Source organism: Hypanus sabinus, chromosome 4 (genome assembly GCF_030144855.1).
Source record: "Hypanus sabinus isolate sHypSab1 chromosome 4, sHypSab1.hap1, whole genome shotgun sequence".
In the NCBI taxonomy this organism is placed as follows: Eukaryota; Metazoa; Chordata; class Chondrichthyes; order Myliobatiformes; family Dasyatidae; genus Hypanus; species Hypanus sabinus.
In genome coordinates, this window is record NC_082709.1 from 159,450,800 (window position 1) to 159,472,732 (window position 21,933).

The 21,933-nt window shown below is 38.4% G+C and overlaps 1 protein-coding gene across 2 annotated transcripts in view; it reads left to right on the forward strand.

Moving 5' to 3' along the window:
* The window catches only part of impg2a (interphotoreceptor matrix proteoglycan 2a), an 83,687-nt gene extending 62,102 nt beyond the window's left edge, over positions 1-21,585 (forward strand). For both annotated transcript variants that reach the window (XM_059968565.1, XM_059968566.1), the window contains 6 exons: positions 289-499; positions 10,372-10,560; positions 11,424-11,625; positions 13,359-13,438; positions 15,881-15,941; positions 17,344-21,585. In XM_059968565.1, coding sequence (XP_059824548.1) covers positions 289-499; positions 10,372-10,560; positions 11,424-11,625; positions 13,359-13,438; positions 15,881-15,917 — 719 coding nt within the window. In that variant the 3' untranslated portion in view covers positions 15,918-15,941; positions 17,344-21,585. The remainder of the gene's footprint in view (positions 1-288; positions 500-10,371; positions 10,561-11,423; positions 11,626-13,358; positions 13,439-15,880; positions 15,942-17,343) is intronic.
* The last annotated feature ends 348 nt before the right edge of the window (positions 21,586-21,933 follow it).

Genomic DNA, 21,933 nt, shown 5'->3' on the forward strand with positions numbered 1-21,933 from the left:
GCTGCTCTTTTCCACATAGCACTTAGCTTATATTACAGTGCTCTAGAGGTTTTGTCATGATATTGTAAATCAGTTCTGTGGACTTCTGAGTCAGTATAAATAAGGGCAGCTCAAAACTCTGATGTAAGCAGAATGCACAGCACCAAACAATAAGAATTACTATTTTTCTCAGAAACTTGTACACTTTTTCCTATTGAGTTCCTTGTGGAATGATTGTATGTTATTGTGCCCGCTGCTCCCCGATGTGCATTCAGTTGGTTGCTGTGATCCAATGCCATGTGATTTCAGGTGATGGTGCGGACCCGTGCAAGTTTCAAGCCTGCAATGAATATTCTGAATGCCTGGTGAACCAGCAAACAGGCGAAGCTGAATGCGTTTGCAATACTGGGTATCTGAGTGTGGACGGCCTGCCCTGTCAAAGCATTTGTGATATAGACACAGACTTCTGTCTCAATGATGGCAAGTGTGATACCATTCCAGGCCAAGGAGCAATCTGCAGGTATATTTTGTCAGGACACTAAACTGCCAATTATTTTGTTAATTATAGTAGCTGATCTTCTCTTATTCACTATTTCCCGACTTACTCTGATAGCTTTTCTCTGTTTTTCAAATCTGCTTCCAGTTCTCAGTAGATCAAATGTTTTATTGTTAATAATCAGTTAGCAACATCAACTAAAAATTTTCCCATAAAACTTTAGACAGCCAAGATTGTAATTAGAATTTCCATCCTTTCACTTTCTAATTTTGATCGGAGATAAGTGAACTCCAGAAAAAAACAACCATTGTCCTGCCAAAGTTTGAGAATGTACTAGATTTGAAGGAAACATGCTAATGTCCAGATGCAACAAAGTGCTACTAAAGTTGTACCTCATTGTGCAATTTACAAGAAATGATCTTCTTGCCAATAATGTGAAAATAATGAACAGTAAATTATATGTGCTATTAATAGGATGGTTTGACACGTTTAAAGTAGTTAACATGTCACTGAGTTAGTGTAAATGCTCATACAGTGGCACTTTAAAATCTGTAAACCCTGTCGAATGTTCTCTATTTCTGCATAAATATGACCTAAGGTGTGATCAGATTTTCACATATGTCCTAAAACTAGTTAGAGAGAACCCAATTAAATAAATAACACAAAAACGTTATACCTGTTCATTTACTTATTGAGGAAAATGATCCAATATTACATATTTGTTGGGAAAGGTATGTGAACCTTTGCTTTCAGCAACTGGTGTGACCCCCTTGTACATCAATAACTTGAAGCAAACCTTTCTGGTAACTGTTGATCAGTCCTGCCCATTGGCGTGGAGAAGTTTTAGGTCATTCCTCCCTACAAAACTGCTTCAACTCTGGGATGTTGCTGGATGTTCCAAAACGTGAATTTTTTTTTGAACCATCCTGTTGTTGATTTACTCTTGTTTTCAGATCATTGTCTTGTTGCATTATCCAACTTCTATTAAGCTTCAGGTACCCTGCTACCCTGACATTCTCCTGTAAAATGTCTTGATACATTTTGAATTCATTGTTCCTTCAATGATCCCAGGCCCTGAGGCAGCAAAGCAGCCCCAAACCATGATGCTCCTCCCACCATGCTTCACAGTTGGGATGAGGTTTTGGTGTTGATATGCAGTGTCCTTTTCCCTCCAAATATAGCAATTCTGCCTAAAAGTTCAGCTTTTGTCACATCTGTCCCCAGAACATTGTCCCAGAAGTGTTGTGGAACATCCAGATGGTCTTTTGCAAACTTGAGATGTGCAGCAATTGTTTTTTTTGGAGAGCAGTGGTTTCCACCATGGTGTCCTTCCATGAACACAATTCTTGTTCGGTGCTTTTCTTATAGTGGACATGGACAGAGACTTTAGCAAGTTCTAGAGATTTCTGCAGGTCTTTTGCTATTAATCTTGTATTCTTTTTCACCTCCTTCAGCACTGCATGTTCTGCTCTTGGTGTAGTCTTTGCAAGATGCCCACTCCCAGGGAGAGTAGCAACAGCACGGAGTTTCCTCCATTTGTAGACAATTTCTCTTACTGTGGACTGATGAACACTCAGGTCTTTAGCAATGCTTTTGTATCCTTTTCCAGCTTCATGCATCTCTAAAATTCTTCTTCTAAGCTCTTCTGAAAGTTGTTTTGATCGAAGGTTGGTGTACATAAACAGATCTTGCCTGAGAAGAGCAGGCTCTGTCAGTAAACTGACTTTGTGTCTTTTTCACAGGCAGGGCATCTCGAAAACCCACACCTCTAATCTCATCTCACTGATTCAAACACCTGACCCCAAATAGCTTTTGTGGAAGGCATTACCCCAGATACTTTTCCCAACAAATACCTGTAATACTGGATCATTTTTCTCAATAAATAAATGGACAAGTATAATGCTTTTGTGTATTTGTTTAATTGGATTCTCTTTAGCTAGTTTTAGGGCTTGCATGAAGATCTGATCACATTTTAGGTCATGTTTATGTAGAAATAGGGAAAGTTATACAGGGTTCACAAACTTTCCAGTACAACTGTGTAATTCTGCTAGGAATCATGCAGAGTTTCAAAGAAATATCCACACATCAAGAAGAAAATACTAGGTTAACAAGATCTTAGATTACTAATAACCTCAAAAATGAATGAATAGTTTTGTCGGGACTGGTATCAAAGTCATTATAGATTCATTCATTAACAGATAGAAGCATTATATTTGGTACTTGGTGCTGATGAGGACGAGATAGTTTTCCTGAACTGTGTAAGAATCCAGAGCTGACTGCAGTGCCACTCTAATACTGAGAGGTGGTTTAGGCGATGTGAAGTGAGTTTTAACAGCTGTATGTGCATCTGGTTTCTATATAACTTGTGTCACAGATCACCAAATGAGTCTTTACCCGAAGAGGCCCCAGGAATAATAGCATAATCTTGCCTGAATCCTTCCACTGTTACTTTAACTGGCTTTAAGGAATAATAATGGAGGGATTCTAAACTCCCAAAGAAGCCTAGCACTCAGCATTCCAGCAGATCAGTGGCTTCTGCAGCAGCTCTCAGCTGGCAACCAGCCACAGTACACTACAAGTGACAGAGGACACTCCTTTTGAATATGCTGTATAGCCACCAATTACAGCCACAAACACCCATCATGGTTTGTGCAGATAGTGGTCTTTTACATCCATGAAAATTGCTGTTTGGGAGCGTAGAGACCCAGCTAGATTCTTCATTAATTTGGGCATTTTACCCTGGCCCTACTTTAAATTTCTAGTAGTTTCAAAGACAGTATTGCCAAACATTAACAAATACTCACACAGACCTTTAGCTTCGCATGAAAATGGGAGAGATTTATATTGAGCTGTATATTTACACATATACCTGTAGTATAACAAATTTAAACTGTTTTATTCCTTCCATAGTTTACATGGCTTCTTCTAGGTCATTCGTCTTGCAGAAAGTAATTAAAAATCAAGGAGATTTAGTTTCATGACATTCTGTATATCATTGAGTGTTCACAAATTTAAAGATCGGAGGAATGTGAAAATGGTTTGTTGGCTATTTTTGGACGTGTTATCCCGTGTGATGTCAGTCAGATGTTGAGTCCTTTCCACTGTAGTAATGAATTTAAGCTGGGCAATGGTCAGTAAGTTGAAGTATAAACATGATTAAAATGTTAAGATTTCTGGTTCCACAGCAATCTGAGAAATGCTATCTTAATCAAGACATAAACATTAACAAGAGATTATTTTTTACTATTTTGTCCCATTTTTGATTAAGAGTGTTGAATTGTGCAACATTTTAAAAAATCTACTTTTAATCTAACATTCTGCCTTGCTTTGGTTGTATCTAAAGATCTTATGCCTCTAGATCCTGAATATGGGATCAGTGAGTTCCCAATCCTGAATGTGCTGGAGAAGCATCAAAGTTCATGGTCTGGTTTTGTCAGATTTTTCACTGTTAGGTTAGGACCGTATTGTGTAAAACCCATGTAAAACATAATTCAGTTTTCATCTCCAAGTCAAATAAATTTATTATCAAAGTACATATATGTCGCTATATACTATCTTAAGATTCATTTTACAGGAAAATAAAGAAATGCAATAGAATATTAGAAAAACTATATATAAATAGAGACAGACAAGGGGCAATGTGCAAGAGAAGATAAATTGCGCAAATTTTAAATAACTAATTAAGTAAATAACACCGAGAACTTGAGTTTATGAATCCATGGAAGTATGTAGGGGAATCAGTTCAGGGTTGAGGTGAGTGAAATTACCTACACTGGTTCAGGAGCCTGATGGTTGTGGATAATAACTGTTCCAGAGCACAAAAGTCCCACACTGCCGATGTGTGGTACTTCCATTATCAACACAATAATTTCATTGAATTACTAACTTATGTTTACAATGGTACCATAATTTATTGTGATAATGATTAATGTGATACTTTGGATTATACTATTCGAGAAGAATTCTAGCACCTGTTGATTGCAATCATAGGCGCAGTTAAGTAATTAAATATTGACAGGATTGGGCTAAGAGATTTCTGTATGGCCACATTGATATTTTTTCCCATTCAGCTCCTTCATGACAGAGTTATTAACAATTTCAGTAATGAGAAAAGCTGTACTGTAAATATTTCTGATAACTCCTAAAAGTGACAACAAACCTCTTAAATTTTTCACACCGTAACTACTTCTAAAGTAGCTCAGTTGTTCATGAACTGTCAATGCCGTACACCAGATGAGATCATTGAATGACAACCTAAAGTTCAAGTACAGAGTGATGAAATGTAACTTACTGGTTACAAATATTAAAAAAAAACACATTTAATCAACGCCCAGCAGACATTGTCAATTTGGTGGTAAGAACATAGGAACATAAGAAATAGGAGCAGGACTAGGCTATCTGGCCCATCAAGCCTGCTCAATAAGATCATGGCTGATCTGACCATAGACTCATCTCCACCTACCTGCCTTTCCCCCATAACCCTTAATTCTCCTACTATGCAAAAATCTATCCAACCTTGTCTTAACTATATTTACTGAGGTAGCCTCCACTGCTTCATTGGGCAGCGAATTCCACAGATTCACCACTCTCTGGGAAAAGCTGTTCCTCCTCATCTCCATGCTAAATCTACTCCTCTGAATCTTGAGTCTACGCTCCTCGTTCTAGTCTCACCTACTGGTGGAAGCAACTGTCCTGCCTCTATCTTATCTATTCCTTTTATAATTTTATATGTTTCTATAAGATCTCCTCTCAAAGATACATAAAGTTTAATAAAGAAGGGAACTGTCAAAACCTGCATTTTCTGTCCCTTCATGGTTGCCCTGAAAAGATGGGGTTATGCTGGTTTCTTGGTAGTTTGATACTGCTAAACAGTTTGCTAAGAAAATTGACAGGGTAGGTAAGAGTCATCTAAACACATGATATACACGTGGCCTTTTTATAGGCACAGCTAGACACCTGTTCGTTTATGCAGATATCTAATCAGCCAAGTGTGTGGCAGCAACTCAATGCATAAAGACATGCCGACGTGGTCAAGATGCTGTTCAGAATGGGGGAGAAATGTGATCTAAGGGACTTTGTCCATGGAGCCACGAGGTGGTTTGATTATCTCAAAAATAGCTGATCTCCTGGAATTTTCATGCACAACTCTAGAGATTACAGAGAATGGTTTGAAAAACAAAGAACATCCAGTAAGTGGCAGTTCTGTGGGTGATAACACCTTGTTATTGAGAGAGGTCAGAGGAGAATGTCCAGACTGGTTCAAGCTGACTTGAAGATAACTCAAATAACCATGTGTTACAACAGTGGTTGCAGAAGGACATCTCTGAACACACAATGTGTTTAACCTTGAAGATGGGTGGGCTTCAACAGCAAATAACCATGGTCTGGGTGCTTGAAGCCCATCCAAAGTCTGGGGCCAAGTCCCTAATGGCCTTCTGCTTTCAAGTCATTCTAAAAGGTCTCAGATTCAGGAACCATCCAGTGCCCTCCCTGAACAACCATTACTTGGACCCTGGGAATAGACCAGGCAATTCTCTTGTAGTAATTTCAAAGACTACTTTTAACCTGAAGGTTTTCCAGGTAACATAGATGCTGCAAATGTCACTTGGGTTTGAGTGGTGGAGAAGAATCAGATGTGACCAGCCTCCTGACTTAAGGCAGAGGGAAATGTTTATTTTCTGTTTTTCATGTGAGCAGCTCTTTTTTTTTTGAAAAATAAACTCCACTTTTATGTATTGTTGAAAAGCCTGGAGCAATGCCTTTAGAGTTTAATAATCGAATCTGAGGAACAGCTGGATCCTGTATGATACTTTCTCTTTCCCCTTACTTACTTAGTGTCATTTCATGCAATGTCAACAGTTATGAAGACAGCTTGGCCTATTGAGACTGTACTGCTCCTGGGATCTTCTAATGCACAGCAGTTACTTGTTGGAATAGAATTTTGGCAACCTTATCCATGACCCCATTACCCTTTTTTGTATCTTTAATAGAGAATGATCTATATGCAAATATTTTCCATAGCTTCCAATGCATATTCTTCTTACTACCTAAATCACTGCAGTGTTGACAACTGGACTCATTACTTCATCTCCCACTTAACTCATTCATTCACAGCTGATTAACATACTGCATAACTGAACCCCTTCATTTCCTCTAGTGAATCACAACTTTTTAAACGGTTTTGATTGAGAGAACCATTCTGATCCTCCTTCCACACAATTAATTAGAAACAATTTTTAAAAAAACTAACCCAAAATTTTGTTTCGGTTTTAAAGAGCCTTGATTCAATTTTCGGCCATATCTAATTCAATATCCTAAGCTGAACTTGCTCTGCCACCAAGAAACACAGGAGGTTGCAGATGATAGAATCTGGAGCTAAAAAGCAAACAGCTGGAGACAAAAGGATGCATTCACAAATGTCTGGCCTGTTGAATTCCTCTAGCAGTTTGTTTTTTCTCTCAGGAGAAATGAGGGATGAGTAGCAAATGCTGGCCTAGGTAGCAGCTCTCCACATCCAGCAAATGATCAATAGCCATGTAAAAGTGTCCAATTAAAGTTTCATTGTTTTGGAAAACTCTATTGCCGTTTATCCAAACCAATCACCATAAGGATTTTCGACGGTCTTACTTAATTTCTAAGCTGTGTGCAATACTGGAAAAATAACTCACTTAATTTCTTTTATAAATCCCAATTTGTTTAATTAATGCTTGTTTGTTTTCTGATCTTTACTGTCACATGCAAGACTGCAACCTAATTCACAGACCAAAGCAGGATGCAATATGCCAGATCTCTGTATCTATTAATAAAATCACACTGCTGATATTTTTGGCAAGCTAATTTGAAGGCTATTGTTCAATTACTGCAGTGTCATGTCAACTTATTTATGAATCACACAGGAAAACCTTCAAAATTACACCTCAGCACACATTATATGGTAACTTTCTCTTAATAAACTGCAGATTGCTCCCTCAGTTGGGTACACGGAACCATTGGTTCAGAGTCCCAGATGGTTCCTAGGGCCCCAGTAATCCTGTAGCCTGCAACAGCCACTGTTTGCTTCCTCCAAAACTGAATGTCCCACTCCGCCCCTTCAACAATCTATCCCTTGGCCCACTCTCAGTGAATGTAAAGCCACGTGCTATCACAACTGCTTGCTGCAGAACACTAATATAGTGAACTAACATGTTTAAATCATTTGCCAAAGTAAAACAAAATGTATCAGTGTGCATTTCACTGAGCCCTGGTCATGTGTGCCATCCTAACAGGAGAGAGGCGGCAGTCCTAATCACAGCACGTGATGTCCAGGTTTGTGCTGCTCGCTTCCATGGAAGAGGGCTGAGAGCTCCGACTCTCTGAGCTGCCTCTCTCTCATGCGCAGAATTCTTCAGTGAGACCTGGGACTCCCCAGTGCAGGTGAAGGATCCTTTGCTGCCTGGAATGAGTTATGGTGAAGTGTGCTGAGTATTGTAGTTTCACAGGAAAGGGATGAAAGCCACAAGCCCTATATCTCACACACCAAGAATTTGTCAAAAGGAGTTATATCTTTCAGTCTTGTTGAAAAATCAAGGCTGTGGAACAAGAGCAGATATCAAATCACAACCCTCAGAGACTAGGGATCAGACTATGCAATGAAACTCCTGGTATGTATAGCTGCCTTTATGGAGAAATGTTTTTTCATTCATTTGCCGGCTGTGGGGAGTTGCTGGCTAAGCCAGCATGTGTTACCCATCCCTCATTGTTCCTGACATTCCAGAGGGCGGCTAAGTGTCGATCATCTTGCTGTGAATCTGGGGTCACACGTAGGCCAGACTCAATAAGGGTAGCAGATTTATACCCCAATCCAGTAGTCTCCCAGCTAGCTTTATAGTTCAGTAAATAATTTTTCCCTAGAATTATGTATTTTTTAATATTTTAATTGTAATTTTCTTCTGTGAGAATAAATAGCACTTTACCTATGGAATGAAAGAGTTTTGCATTAAGTTAATTACTCATTTGAGAACCTTCTGGATTAATTTTATTGGTGGTTATTTTCAGTAATAGCTTTTGCCCTGACTTAAACATACGGCTTGGAATAAAGTGTATATATCTTACTATTTTTATTTGGTGTCAGAAGAAGCCGAGATGCGCAATGTGAAAAAGCTGGGCTTTATCTGTCTCAGTTTTACACTGAAGTACGGGTTTGAGATATGATTTTGACTCTGATGCTATCTCTATGGAGTTGGCATGTTCTCTCTGTGATTTTGTGGGCTTTGTCCCAGTGCTCCAGTTTCCTCTCACATGCCTGCTCTAAATTATCATTTCATATCAGTTACTGGCAAAAAGCATCTGGGAGTAACTGATGGCTATGGCTGAGAAGAAGATGAGAAACAAGGATATGAGTTGGGCTGAATGTGATGGTTCTCCTGCATGGACCCAATGAAACAAATGGTTTTCTTTTGAGTCCATTATAAATATTGGATAGTTTCCTTCTGGTTACAGGTCTCCCTTTTAGCAATTTATTTGAATTAGGGAGGCCTTTCCTTCTGCCCAGTGACCTGCCGAATATTTTGTTGGTGAACCACTACATGTGTTCCAAGGTGGGAGAAGCATCATCTTGGCATTTCTCAGATAGGTGGGATGGCTTTCTTCCTCTGCTTCAGGACCTAATGAAGGGTCCTGGCCCAAAACGCTGACTGTTTATTTCCTTCCATAGATGCTGCCTATTCTACTAAGTTCCTCAGAGAATTTGTGAGTGTTGCTCAGAGCTGTATCAATATTTATGATGCGATGAAGCACTAGAATCATCATTACCATTTCATGGTTATTATAAGAATCGCACTCAGGCTTGTTGTCTTTTTCTTCATTGGTCACACTATACACAACACCAGCAGATGAGATTGAAACAAACAGACGTAACAACAGAACAGCAGCTATGAATCCAATAAACTGCATCATCCTTCTGCTCTCTTTTCATCATTCTATGATTGGATCCTTGCCATCATCAAAAGTCACCCGAATGATTTATGATTTTAATTATTCAGACCATTCCTGGGTAATGAACAGCTTCCCTTTTTACAGATGTCCATAGGTTGACTTTTTCCGTAAGTCAGGTAATGCACAAAAACCGTCAGATACAGTCACCATATCTCCACAGCATTGTAGTGAGTGGCAAGCTCTCAGATTTCTGGACAGACCATGAACACTACCTCACTGCTTGTGCTCTTCTTGCTCTAATTTACTTCTTTTATATTTCTTATTGTAACTTATAGTAATTCATTTTAATGTATTGCTCTGCACCACTGCTGCAAAATAGCAAATTCCATGACATGTCAGTGATAATGAACCTGATTTTCATCAAAACTCAATAAGAAAGAACAATTACTGTAAGCGGAAATGGAGAGGCAATTGATTCCAAGTAGGAATGAACATATGCGTGTAAACAAAATGCTGAATTTAATAATACGACGGGGATTGTTCTTCTGTAGGGTGTGCATATGTCTGGTTTTCTTAACCATGGGATAGTCTGTATTAACTTCTAATTTCTTCCAAGAATTTTGCTTCCCTTATCATTGCCCTGAGAAAATGTTTGCTTTACACTTGTTAGTGATCATGTTCTTCTGAAAGCTACTTTAACTAATTGTCTGTGATTCCCTTCACAGCCAACATATTGAGACTTTTGAATCAGGCAGACAATTATCCCTGCAACTGAGCTTTTTAAAATGTGGCCAGCAATAAAGCAGCTAAATTCTCCTGACCAAAAATATCTGCCATACTTATTACTTCCATTCCTTTCTTAACATCAGGCCATTAGATTTGGACTAAAGATCCAGACGACCTTAATAACTGTGGACTGCGCCAGAGCAGTAAGCTGTCAGATTTAAAACCTGATGATAAAAATATATTCTTTTACCTGGCAGGTGCCGTGTGGGCGAGAACTGGTGGTACAGAGGAGAGCACTGTGAAGAGTATGTCTCTGAGACTCTTGTTGTGGGCATTGCCATCACTTCAGCGGCTGGCTTCCTTTTGGTAGCTTTTGCTGTGATTTTCTTTGTAGCCAGAATTCTTCGGGCTCAATACGCCAAAAGTGGAACTGGGGACTCCAGAGAGTAAGTGTCAGGATAAACTGATATATTAAAAGTAAGTAGCAAAATGCTCACTCCAGTGTTAAGGCAGTATGATAGAGACAGTGGGCTCATGCTTTTGATGCCTTGGGTGAGCACCCACCCCCAATCTGCCAACACACTTTGGTTAAACCCTAAACTATTCCCATAATAGGTGAGCTGTCTTCAGAGCATCCATGATCCCAATCTGGAAACACTGGAAATCCACTCCAATTGGTTCCTTGAGTGCTTTCCATCTTTTATCCAGGATGATCCAAGAGCCTGGCTCATTCCAGTCAACTGAAATTACACGGAACTTTCAACATAAAAAAAAGTTCAATTACTCTGTGCTCCACAAGCCTCTTCCAGCTTTTATACCTTCGAATCTAATTGGTATTTCTTTTCTTCCCTCTTCCTTTGTATGTTCATCTGACTTTACCTAATGAACATCAATTCACTTCAACAGTTGGTTGTGGTAACATGTTCTATGCTCTGAGCATTCTTTGGTGAAATATTTTGCCTGAATTTTCTGCAGGATTCTGTTATTTTTAGACTCCTACTATTGGTCTGACCTGAGCAGGCCAGAACTCCAAGGTGGAACTGCTCAAACCTCTTCATTTTCAATCTAACATGCTAAAATTATCACCAGAGCACTGTGTTAAATTCTCCCCAATAATAGTTGAGGTTTATGGTTTCCTGACAAATCCCAGTGTATGTGACAAATCATTTTTAAATAACATGCTCAACTTCTGTCCTTGACTGTGAATACAACTCCTATATTGTTACTGCACAAAGAATCCAGAAAAATAAGATGTGTGTAGTTTGCCTTCACAGTTTAACATGTTAAAGTTTTACCATCTCTTCCCTAGAGTTAACGATAGCATGGCATCAATGGAAAATGGGACAAAGTATAATCCTATGTATGAGAGTGATGCCACAACTGGTTATAGTCATTACAAGAAACGCTACCCACATTCATCCAGGTACACGTCAAGCAGTGGAGAGGTATCCGCCAACTTCAGCAGTGATGAGGTCAGACACGTTTACGAGTGCACCGAACTTAGCAAAGAGGTAGGCATCAGAAGTTTTATAGTTTTGGGGCTTAACTGTACTTGAGCTGCATTAGATTAAACAGTGAAGTTAAGGTTCAATACTGCCTTAATAACTATTGCACCTGGTGAAAATCTGGTGTAAAAATATCCTTACTGATGCATGTTAATAATGCTTCAGCAGAATCAAATTTCCAGTGAGCTGCAGGCACTTTACAGATATGCCTCTTAGGATCGAAATATGTTTGACTCTGAAGTATTATGAGGTTAATGGAAGCTTTGTTCTTTGTAACCACATATCACTTAGATGTAACCTTAATTTATGGTGCAAAATAAAGTTATAGCTGCATACAAGTTGTAATTCTACAGCTGTTAGCTTGCAAGGTTTGTGAGAGCGATGCTTTTCACTGGACATAACGAAAGGCTACCTGACAAATCTGATAAATTCTTATTTTCTGGAATGGAGTTGGAATTTTGATGGCTGCCCATTTGATATTTTTTGTCAACAATCAATTGCAGCCATTTGGCTATCAGGTAAGCATATCTTTCCCCTGAAATCATGTATCAAGTGATTATTTTAACCACTGTTTGTGTCAGCTGACTCAGTTGGCAGCATTCTAATCTCTGAATCAGAAGGTTTTAGGTTCAAGTCCTACTCCAGAGACTCCAGCACAAAAATTTAGACTGCCATCCCCCTGTTGCACATACAATGTTGCTGCCTTCCAGATGAGGCAGTAAGCCAAGATACATTATGAACACTCAAGTGAATGTGAAAGGTCATCTTTTAAAAAGATATGTGAACTATCCTTGGAGACATGGCAAAAGTTTAATATCAATCAGTGTCACTGAACAGATTAGAACCATAGAACATTACAGCACAGAAACAGGCCTTTTGGCCCTTCTTGGCTGTGCCGAACCATTTTTCTGCCTCGTCCCACTGACATCCACCTGGACCATATCCCTCCATACACCTCTCATCCATGTACCTGTCCAAATTTTTCTTAAGTGTTAAAAGTGAGCCCACATTTAGCACTTCAACTGGCAGCTCATTCCACACTCCTACCACTCTCTGCGTGAAGAAGCCCCCCCAATGTTCCCTTTAAACTTTTGCCCCTTTGCCCTTAACCCATGTCCTCTGTTTTTTTTTCTCCTCTAGCCTCAGTGGGAAAAGCCTGCTTGCATTCACTCTATCGATACCCATCATAATTTTATATACCTCTATCAAATCACCCCTCATTTTTCTACGCTCCAGGGAATAAAGTCCTAACCTATTCAACCTTTCTCTGTAATTCAGTTTCTCAAGTCCTGGCAACATCCTTGTAAACTTTCTCTGCACTCTTTCAACCTTATTAATATCCTTCCTGTAATTTGGTGACCAAAACTGCACACAATGCTCCAAATTCGGCCTCACCAGTGCCTTATACAACCTCACCATAACCTTCCAACTCGTATACTCAATACTTTATTCAGTCTTTTCTGTGTTTTTGTCAACAGGAGCTAGTTGTTTCTTACACTACATCAGTGACCCTGCTTTTCAAAACGACCTAACCTGTGGTAGATCACAATGAGACAGTTGAAGCAATGGAAGGCATGATATAAATTCAAGCTTTCTTTACTAGTCACAGTTCAGCTGAAGCAAACAGGCATAAGGCTAACTCAATTTATGGAAAAACCCTCATTTGTCTCAGTGTGCTGGAGAGTAAGATGAATTTAATAATCGAGCCACTGTCTGTGTGCTTACTGTTGACATTTCAGGAAATTCAAGACAGACTTCGGATCATAGATCTGTACACTAAGGATAAGCAGTTCGCAGAGTTTGTGCGACAACATCAGGCGTAAGTTTTATGTGTTGTGTTCACAATAACTTCGTCATTATAGCAGGCCCTATCACTTTGAAAGCTGATATTGTTGTAAAATGGAGCTATCCTGAAAGGTTTTACAGTCATTGTATTCATTACATGGTGTGCCATTTTTAACATCACCATATTCCTCATGCTGGCAGAATCAAGTGTAAACCTGTAATATTAAAATTCAAGCTAAGCCATTGAGTGAGAGTAGTTTTTTGCAATATCTAAAATATTTTCCCCAACACATTGTGGAATCTGACACAAATGAACAGAACGATATTAATAGACATTGGAAGTAATCACAGGATTAGAGCATTTGAACATTTGTACCTGCATCACCATTCATTAATGTCACATTTGATCCTCCACCTCAATGCCATGGTCCTGCAATAACCTTCTATCCATTAATTCCTTAATATTCAACTGTGTTTCAAACACTGTCTTGAATATTCTCAGCAACGAAGCTTCTACAAACTACTCGAGAGAATTCCAGAAAATCTCAGCTCCCTGGCTGAAGAAATTCCTTCTCAAATCAGCTTTTAATGACTGTCTGATTATTGTGAGCCGGCAGCTTTTGGTTCTAGACAAACATGCCAGGGAAACATCACTGTACCTATGTTATCAATCCTGTAAGAGTTTGTTTCGATGCAGTCAGCTCTCAAGTCTAACCTCAGTTAGGCCCATTCTGTTTCATGTCTCCTCAAAGAACAACAATACCTCCATTCCAGGAATGAATTGATGAATCGTTATCACACACCCTCACAATCAAAAGTATATCCTTCCTTAAGAAGCCAGGCCAGACTTGTAAATGATATTTCACATGAAGACTCACAGGGCCTTATATATATTCTGACAGAAATCTTTACTCTTACAATTAAGTCCAACATACCGCTTACCTTTCTAATTACTTGCTAAATCTGCAGGTCAACCTTCACTGACTCATGTTCATGTATGCCTATGTCCCACTGTACAGCAGCACCCTTCAAATCTAACCATTCAAAAAACTTCCATCAGTGTTGACTTCACACTTTCCCACATTATACTTTCCAGCTGCCACATCCCCACCAGTTCTCCTGACTTGCCCATATGCCAGTGAAGCCTGCATGCACCCTTCTCACAGTTCACATCAATACCCGAGTTTGGAACATCAGCAAACTTACACATGTTGCACTGTGGAGAGAATTCTGACTGACTGCATCACCATCTGGTATGGTGGGGGTGGGGGCTGGGGGCAACTGCACGATATTAAAGTAAGTTGCAGAAAGTTGTAAAGTTACTCAGTTCCATTATGGATAACAGCCTCCACAGTATCCAAGACATCTTAAAGGAGCGGTGCTTCAGGAAGATCACATCCGTCATTAAGGATCCCCACCACCCAGGCAGTGCCATCTTCTCATTGTTACTGTCAAGAAGGAGGTACAGAAGCCTGAAGGCACAGTGAATCACTCAGTGATTCAGGAACAGCTTCTTCCCCTCTGCCATCCGATTTCTAAATGGACACTGAACCCATGAACACTACCTCACTATTTTCTATTTCTGTTTTTTTGCGCTACTTATTTAATTCAACTATTTAATAGATCTGTATACTTACTGTAATTCAGTTTTTTCCTACATTTATCATGGATTGTATTGTGCTGCTGCTGCAAAGTTAACAAATTTCACAATGTATGCCAATGATATTAAACCGTTTCTGATTGCACTAATGCTAATGGTGCTGAACCTTAACTCTAACTCTGACCCTGACCCTAACCCTAACTTTTAACACTCAATTAAATCATTGATATTGACTGAGAACAGCCGGGCACAGATGACTGTAGTGTCATGCTAGTCACAACCTCCCAACCAGTTTTTTCATCCTGTTCTCTGTTCTCTGTCCATTAATCAATTGATAAGATGCTTCAAGTCTGTAAAATCTCATACAGGACAGACATATTTAGGAGTGTATTTGTCATAATGGTAACTACGGTTGCTAATCCCCAAATGCCACCAACTAGAACCAAGTTTGTTGCACATCACTTTTGACCAGAACCGATGCGACTTATTGAATAAACCTCAAATAAAATACACATGAATCTTATTTTAAAATTAATGCAGCATCGCTTAATACAATCTACTGGAATTAAACTATGGACCTTGAGGACTACATCTGAAATCAGATTTTCTGTGTATCACGGGGTTTATTATCACTTATTTTGTATCCAGGTAATTGACAAAGTGGTTCTTCATGGACTTTTAAAGATAATTGAATTGTTCAAATGAAAAATCTTATGAGTGGTTACAATTGAATGGGCCCAGATACCTCTAACTTGGAACAAATTTAGATTTAGTTGGATCTCTTTTCATGAACAACCAGCACAGCTGAGCAGTGACATAGCTATCTTGGTGTTGCTTTTAAATGACATTTATCCCTATTTTTGTTTTCTCCTATAGAGCCATGGATAATAAGCAAAGAAATCCTATGAGCTAGTCATTCAGAAGGTGAAAAAAATAGGTAATGTTTCTGGATTTAATACTTTATTCAAATATATGGTTAATATAATCTTGCTGATATTCTCCATAAGAATTGAAGGATCAATTTTGTTCGTAAACATCAAACTATCTCTATAGGACACAATGCCCACAATATTGTCCTGATAGTGATCTCAATGGAATTGAATATCAGGGTATGATTACAACAAGTAGACAATATTGGCATTTGTAATTCCCACATTTACATACTTGCCCACAGCAGAAGAACTGGGCAGCAGTTCATCAACAAAAATAGAAAATATTGCCTCAGATGAATAAAATCAACAAATTCCCCCAAAAAAGGTGTTTTCTAACAAGATAGAGAACTAGAAATATTGTATCAGCAGATCAAATCCAGGCTTGTTCAACTTGGAATGCCGTAAGCATTTAGTAAAAAGAGTAAAGAAATACTGGAACAAAAGAAAGTGTTTACTAGAATGAAACAAAATAATTTGCCTGAACTTATTTGGTCAAACTGAAAGGAAAAATGCAAGGTTGACCCACTGGGGGTGTACAGATTATGAAAGGATTTGATTGAGCAGAAGATATTTTCACTTGTAATTGAGACCACGTGTGGGTCATAAACCCAGTAAAAAGTTCAGGAAATAAAAATTTAGAAAGTGATCGTAATGTGCACCTTTTCAGTAGAAGAAAATACATTGGGAACTGCTTGTGAATAATAAAGGGAAAGGAATTGATGGAAAAGCTGATGAGATAAGCAAGTTCGATTTCTTCCAACTATTTACATTTTGAGTTGTCCAGAAGAAGTTCATGGGAATTTTGAGTTTAGAGATTCAAAGGTGAAGTAAAAAACCATTTTGAACATGAGAGTATGGGAAAGTCTTGGGAATTGTTTCTAGGTTAACTGCTAATTTTGTAGGGTCTACAATTTTGCTTCCCTCTCAGAGGAACCTCAGAAATGTTTTTCTAAATTTAAACAAAATATAAGTGCAATTTTTGACTCTGCTGTTTTTTTTTAAAATTGTCTTCTGGGATTTTTAAGACATGTCAAGTTAAATCAACTCAGTCAGTTAATTCAAGTGCATATACCCTGGATTACTGAATAGTTGAGGTGAGGGATGGAAGATAATAGTCATAATAAATGAAAGCAAAAGCCACTGAGTAGTGTTTTACCACTTTTAAGGTTACAGGCACAAGAAAGGATAAGCCTACAGAAGGACTTAAAAAGGGATGATAATGTTTTGAATTTGAGGCATTTGTAGAATTCATTTATAGTTTTTATCTGATCAATTCTAAAAAGTGCTGTTATAATACTTAGGTTAGAACATTGTCCAAGTACAGAGTGTGGAACTTCTGTTAGCTCAGCTTAGAAGTGATTAAACTGCATCGCATTGCTGGTAAATGAATCCTTTGTCTCTGCACAGATTTTTCAATCTTCTATCGATTGCTCCTCCTATCAGTAATGGAAAAGCCAAGGAAGGAGTAATGTTCAGTTGCTCACATAATTATTGTTACAGCAGTAACAGAAACCACCTTTGTAAATTTAAATATTATTATGTTGGTGCATCATTTTATTAGTTTCTAAATTTAGCATTCATTTACAGTATTTCTCTATTGTAATTCTAGCAACTTTGAGATAAATGGAAGCTTAAAAAGAAAGGAAATAATCTTATTGATATTTAAATACAACCATGTTCTATGAATAGATGTGTAAAATTTATTGCAGTTTTGAATAATCCTAATTGTTAATAAATGAGTAAACTAAAGAAGAATTCTGAACGGTTAAGCAGTGATGTAAAATGAGAGCTGTGAATTTACTCAGGTGGAAAGGGAGCAGAAATGAAAACCGAGCCAATTTTCCCCTCCAGAGTCTAATCGGCCGAGACCAATTTTAGCTACATTTAGCTGAATTACCCAAGTTAAAACATGTAACTTGACTTAGACTGAGATGAATCTTAAGGTGAAGTCAGACCCTTCCTGGCTTTAAAACTATTCAAAGATGCATTTCATTGGTGCCATTGAAAGCAAGATTCTTCCATTAACAGTGGCTAAGATAGTCTGGATACAATTTTACAGTTTGTATTCCAAATCAAATAATTAAATGTCACAAAATTCTGTATATAATGTTTTTATTCCACTCCTAGAGTTTAAAGCTGCTCTGATTTTTATTAAGCTGCATCCATGGCACTTGATTTATGCATCTGAATAATAAATATCATTATTATGTGCTTAATATTTGCACTGTATCATATTCATAATTCATTTAACACAGCCAAATGAACTATGCTATTTTTAATTAGAAATTATCTTTAATAGGAACAAGTTATGCATGAAATGTTTAAACAATCCATTTGATTTAATAGCAAGTTTAAAGCAAGAAACTGCAAGAGGCGGAGCTTTAAAATGACAACAGAAAATGTTGGAGATGCTCAGCAGGTCAGGCAGGATCCATGGAGGGAAAAACAGAATTAAATTTTCAGATCTATGGCCTTGCATTGGCAAGGGAAGAGAACTGGATCGCTGAGTCTGTCCAGCATTTTCTGTCTTTATACCTGTGCACTTTATAGCATACTTGAAATAAATTTAAGTAGTAGGAGGAGAGGTTGGGTGATGGAGTGGTGAATCTATTCAGCTAGTCTGTATATACATATAACTCCTCTCCTCCATAAATATAAGTCACAGAAAAGCACAGCAGAATACAGGCCCTTCAACCCATAATGTTGTGCTGATCTTTTAACTTACTCCAAGATCAACCTAATGCTCCCTTCCATTTTTTATTCATCCACGTGCCTGTCTGTCTCTTAGATCTCCCTAATGTATCTACCTCTACCACCTCACCCACTTTCACTCTCCTCCCCCAACCCAGCAGGGCATTCTATGCATTTGCCACTCTGTGCAAAATACCTACCCCTGACATCCCCTCTATTCTGCACACATTCCAGGACTTTAAAAAGAATCCTTTTGTGAGAATTGTAGCTTTCATGTCAATTCTTTTGCTACCTTGCTCATGGAAACCAAAGCTTTGGGGTCTTTACATTGTATTTGAGTGGTATCCTGTAGGAAGAAATGAGTTTAAGGTAAAACTTTTCAGAATATGAACATTCCACATTCTATTCATGAATCCTTAACTGAAACATTCTGATATTTAAAAAAAAGATGGATCACAAATGTTATAAGTTTGAGCTAAATAATGTAGAATGAGTAATTTTCTTTATTTAAGTAAGGTCCATTTCTATTTAAATAGATTGTGTATAATTCAATACTTTTGTACATTATATGCGCACTACCTATTTTTATTAAAATAAAGCCTCCTTGAAACCTACTTGATGTTTTGTCACTGTAACACATTGACACTTCGTATACAATTGAATGTATATGATTCTAATCTTCCATCAAATATTATTAACATCAGAGCAGCCACACAAGGGTCAAGAGTTCTTTGCAGGTTGTGAGCCCTAAAAGAGAAGAATGAATCATACCATCATTCAAGTGAAATCGCAAGGCTGGAGGAAACCTTATCCTGCACTTCAATTGCAAGCCTTCTGCTTGCAACAAGGCTAAAGCTCATTTGGGACAATAATTCACAGAGCACAGCAGAGTTTGGCTGTGATATGTCTAAATATGCACTATAGGAAGGTGAGAATATGAACCTCTTTAAAACAAATGCATTGATGAAAGTCTCCTCTGCCTCCCAGTATTACTGGTGCCAGTACCTTACAGCCACTACACTGGAGTAAAAGACAGATTATTAGCTGATGTGTGTACATACTTATAAAACATAAGAAATGGGAATTGCTCTTAAGCATTCAATAAGATTAGGACAGATCACTTTTTAGCACCATTTCCATAGTTCTGCCTCTTCCCTTATGCCTCATCTATAAAATCCCTCATGGTCTTCAACATATTCAATGCCTCAGCCTCCACAGCTCTCCAGGCTAAAGAATTTCAAAGATCCTTGACTTTTCTTCCTTATCTCCATCTTAAAGTGGGCAGCCATCTTATTTTGAAGCTCTGTTCATTTCTTCTAGATTCCCCCAAGAGCATAACGATCCTCTCAGCCTCTATCATGTGAGGCCCCTCAGAATTTTATATATTTCAATAGGACCATCTCTCCTTTTATAAAGTGCAATGGGTATAGACCCAACCTGGGTCAAAAATTCCTTATGAAAAAAATTATTTTGTTTAGTAAATCTTTTCCAGAAATGTTTCCAATAGATTTATATAATTATTTGATGTTGAAAGACACAAAGCACCCAATGACTCCAGGGTACATCAGTAATGATATGTCCCAGTGCATCCTAGGATGTATCTCACATTCAAAATAAGACATTCTTTACTCCTGAACTCCATCCCTCTCGAACTAAAGTTCAACATTCTGATTGCCTTGTCATTGATGTCATCATGTTAACTTTGTGTTTCAGGTATGAGGACACCCAGATTCTCTGAAACAGCTCTGTAGTTTTTTTTTTGCATTGAAACAATATACTGCTTTTCTGTTCTTCCCTACAATATTGATAATTTCACAAATCCCTACACATACTCTATCTGCTGTGTCTTTTCCATTCATTCACTCCTATATCCATTGTAGATCCCTTGTGTCCTCACACCTTGCTTTCCGTCTATATTCATGCAAACAGCAAATTTAGCTATACTACACTGGAGCCCTAATCCAAGTCATTTGCATGGTCTGCAAGTTGTTGAAGGTCCATAACAATCAATGTGATATGTTCAATTTGCCTACCTCCAATTCCTCACTTGCAGATCACAGTTTGGATTGGCAGCAACATCTCCTCCACAATCTCCATCAGCACAGCAACAACATCTCCTCCACAATCTCCATCACCACAGCAGCAACATCTCCTCCATAATCACCATCAGCACAGCAACAACATCTCCTCCACAATCACCATCACCACAGCAGCAACATTTCACTTAACATCAGCAAAACCAAAAAGCTCAAGAAGAGGAAACTGGAGGTCCATGAGCTAGTGCTCCTCAAGGGCCCTGAGGTGGGAAGGGTCACTAACTTCAAATTCCTTAGCATTATCATTTCAGAGGATCTGTCCTGGGACCAGCACATAAATGCCATGACAAGCACCTCTACTTAGAAGTTTGTGCAGATTTGGCATGATGTCTAAAACTTTGACAAACTCCTATATATGCAGAGTGGAGAGTATGCTGTCTAGTATGGAGACACCAATGCTCATGAATGGAAATGTCCACAGAAAGTAGTGAATACAGCCCATTCCATCACAGAAAAGCCCTCCTTACCACTGAGCAGATCTACAAGGAGAGCTGCCACAAGTAAGCAACAATCATCATCAAGGACCCCCCACCATCCAGGTCATCCTTTCTTCTCACTGCTGCCATTGGGAAGGAGCTACAGGACCCTTAGGTCCCACACTACCAGCTACAGGAACAGTTATTACTTCTATACCATCAGGCTCCTGAACCAGCGTGGATAACTTCACTGACCTCAACACTGAACTGATTCCACAACCTATAGACTCAGTTTTAAGGGCTCTACAACTCTTGTTCTTGACATAATTTATTACCTATTTATTTATTATCATCATTACTTGTTTTTTCATATTGCGTAGTTTGTCTTTTGTTTATTCATCTTTGTAGTTTTTCATTGATTCCATTGTATTTTTGTATCTACTGAGAACGCCCACAAGAAAATGAATCTTAGGGTTGTATATGATGACATACATAAATTTGATAATAAATTTACTTTTAACTTTGAATCTGACAAATGGCCTACTTCCCAACTCTCTGTTATTTATTAGTTAGCCAGTCGTCTTTCCTCACTAATACACCCCTGAGTTCAATCAGCAGTGGGATGCCTTAGCATTCTACAGGGCACACTCTGCTCAAAACCTCATCGAACTCCCTTGGAGACAGCAAAAGCACCAGATCGTTCAATCAGACCAAAAACACACCATCAAAATGTACACCACAGGTTCCAATTGCACGCAGCTTGGTAGCAGAATCATATTTGAAAGGAGAAGTTA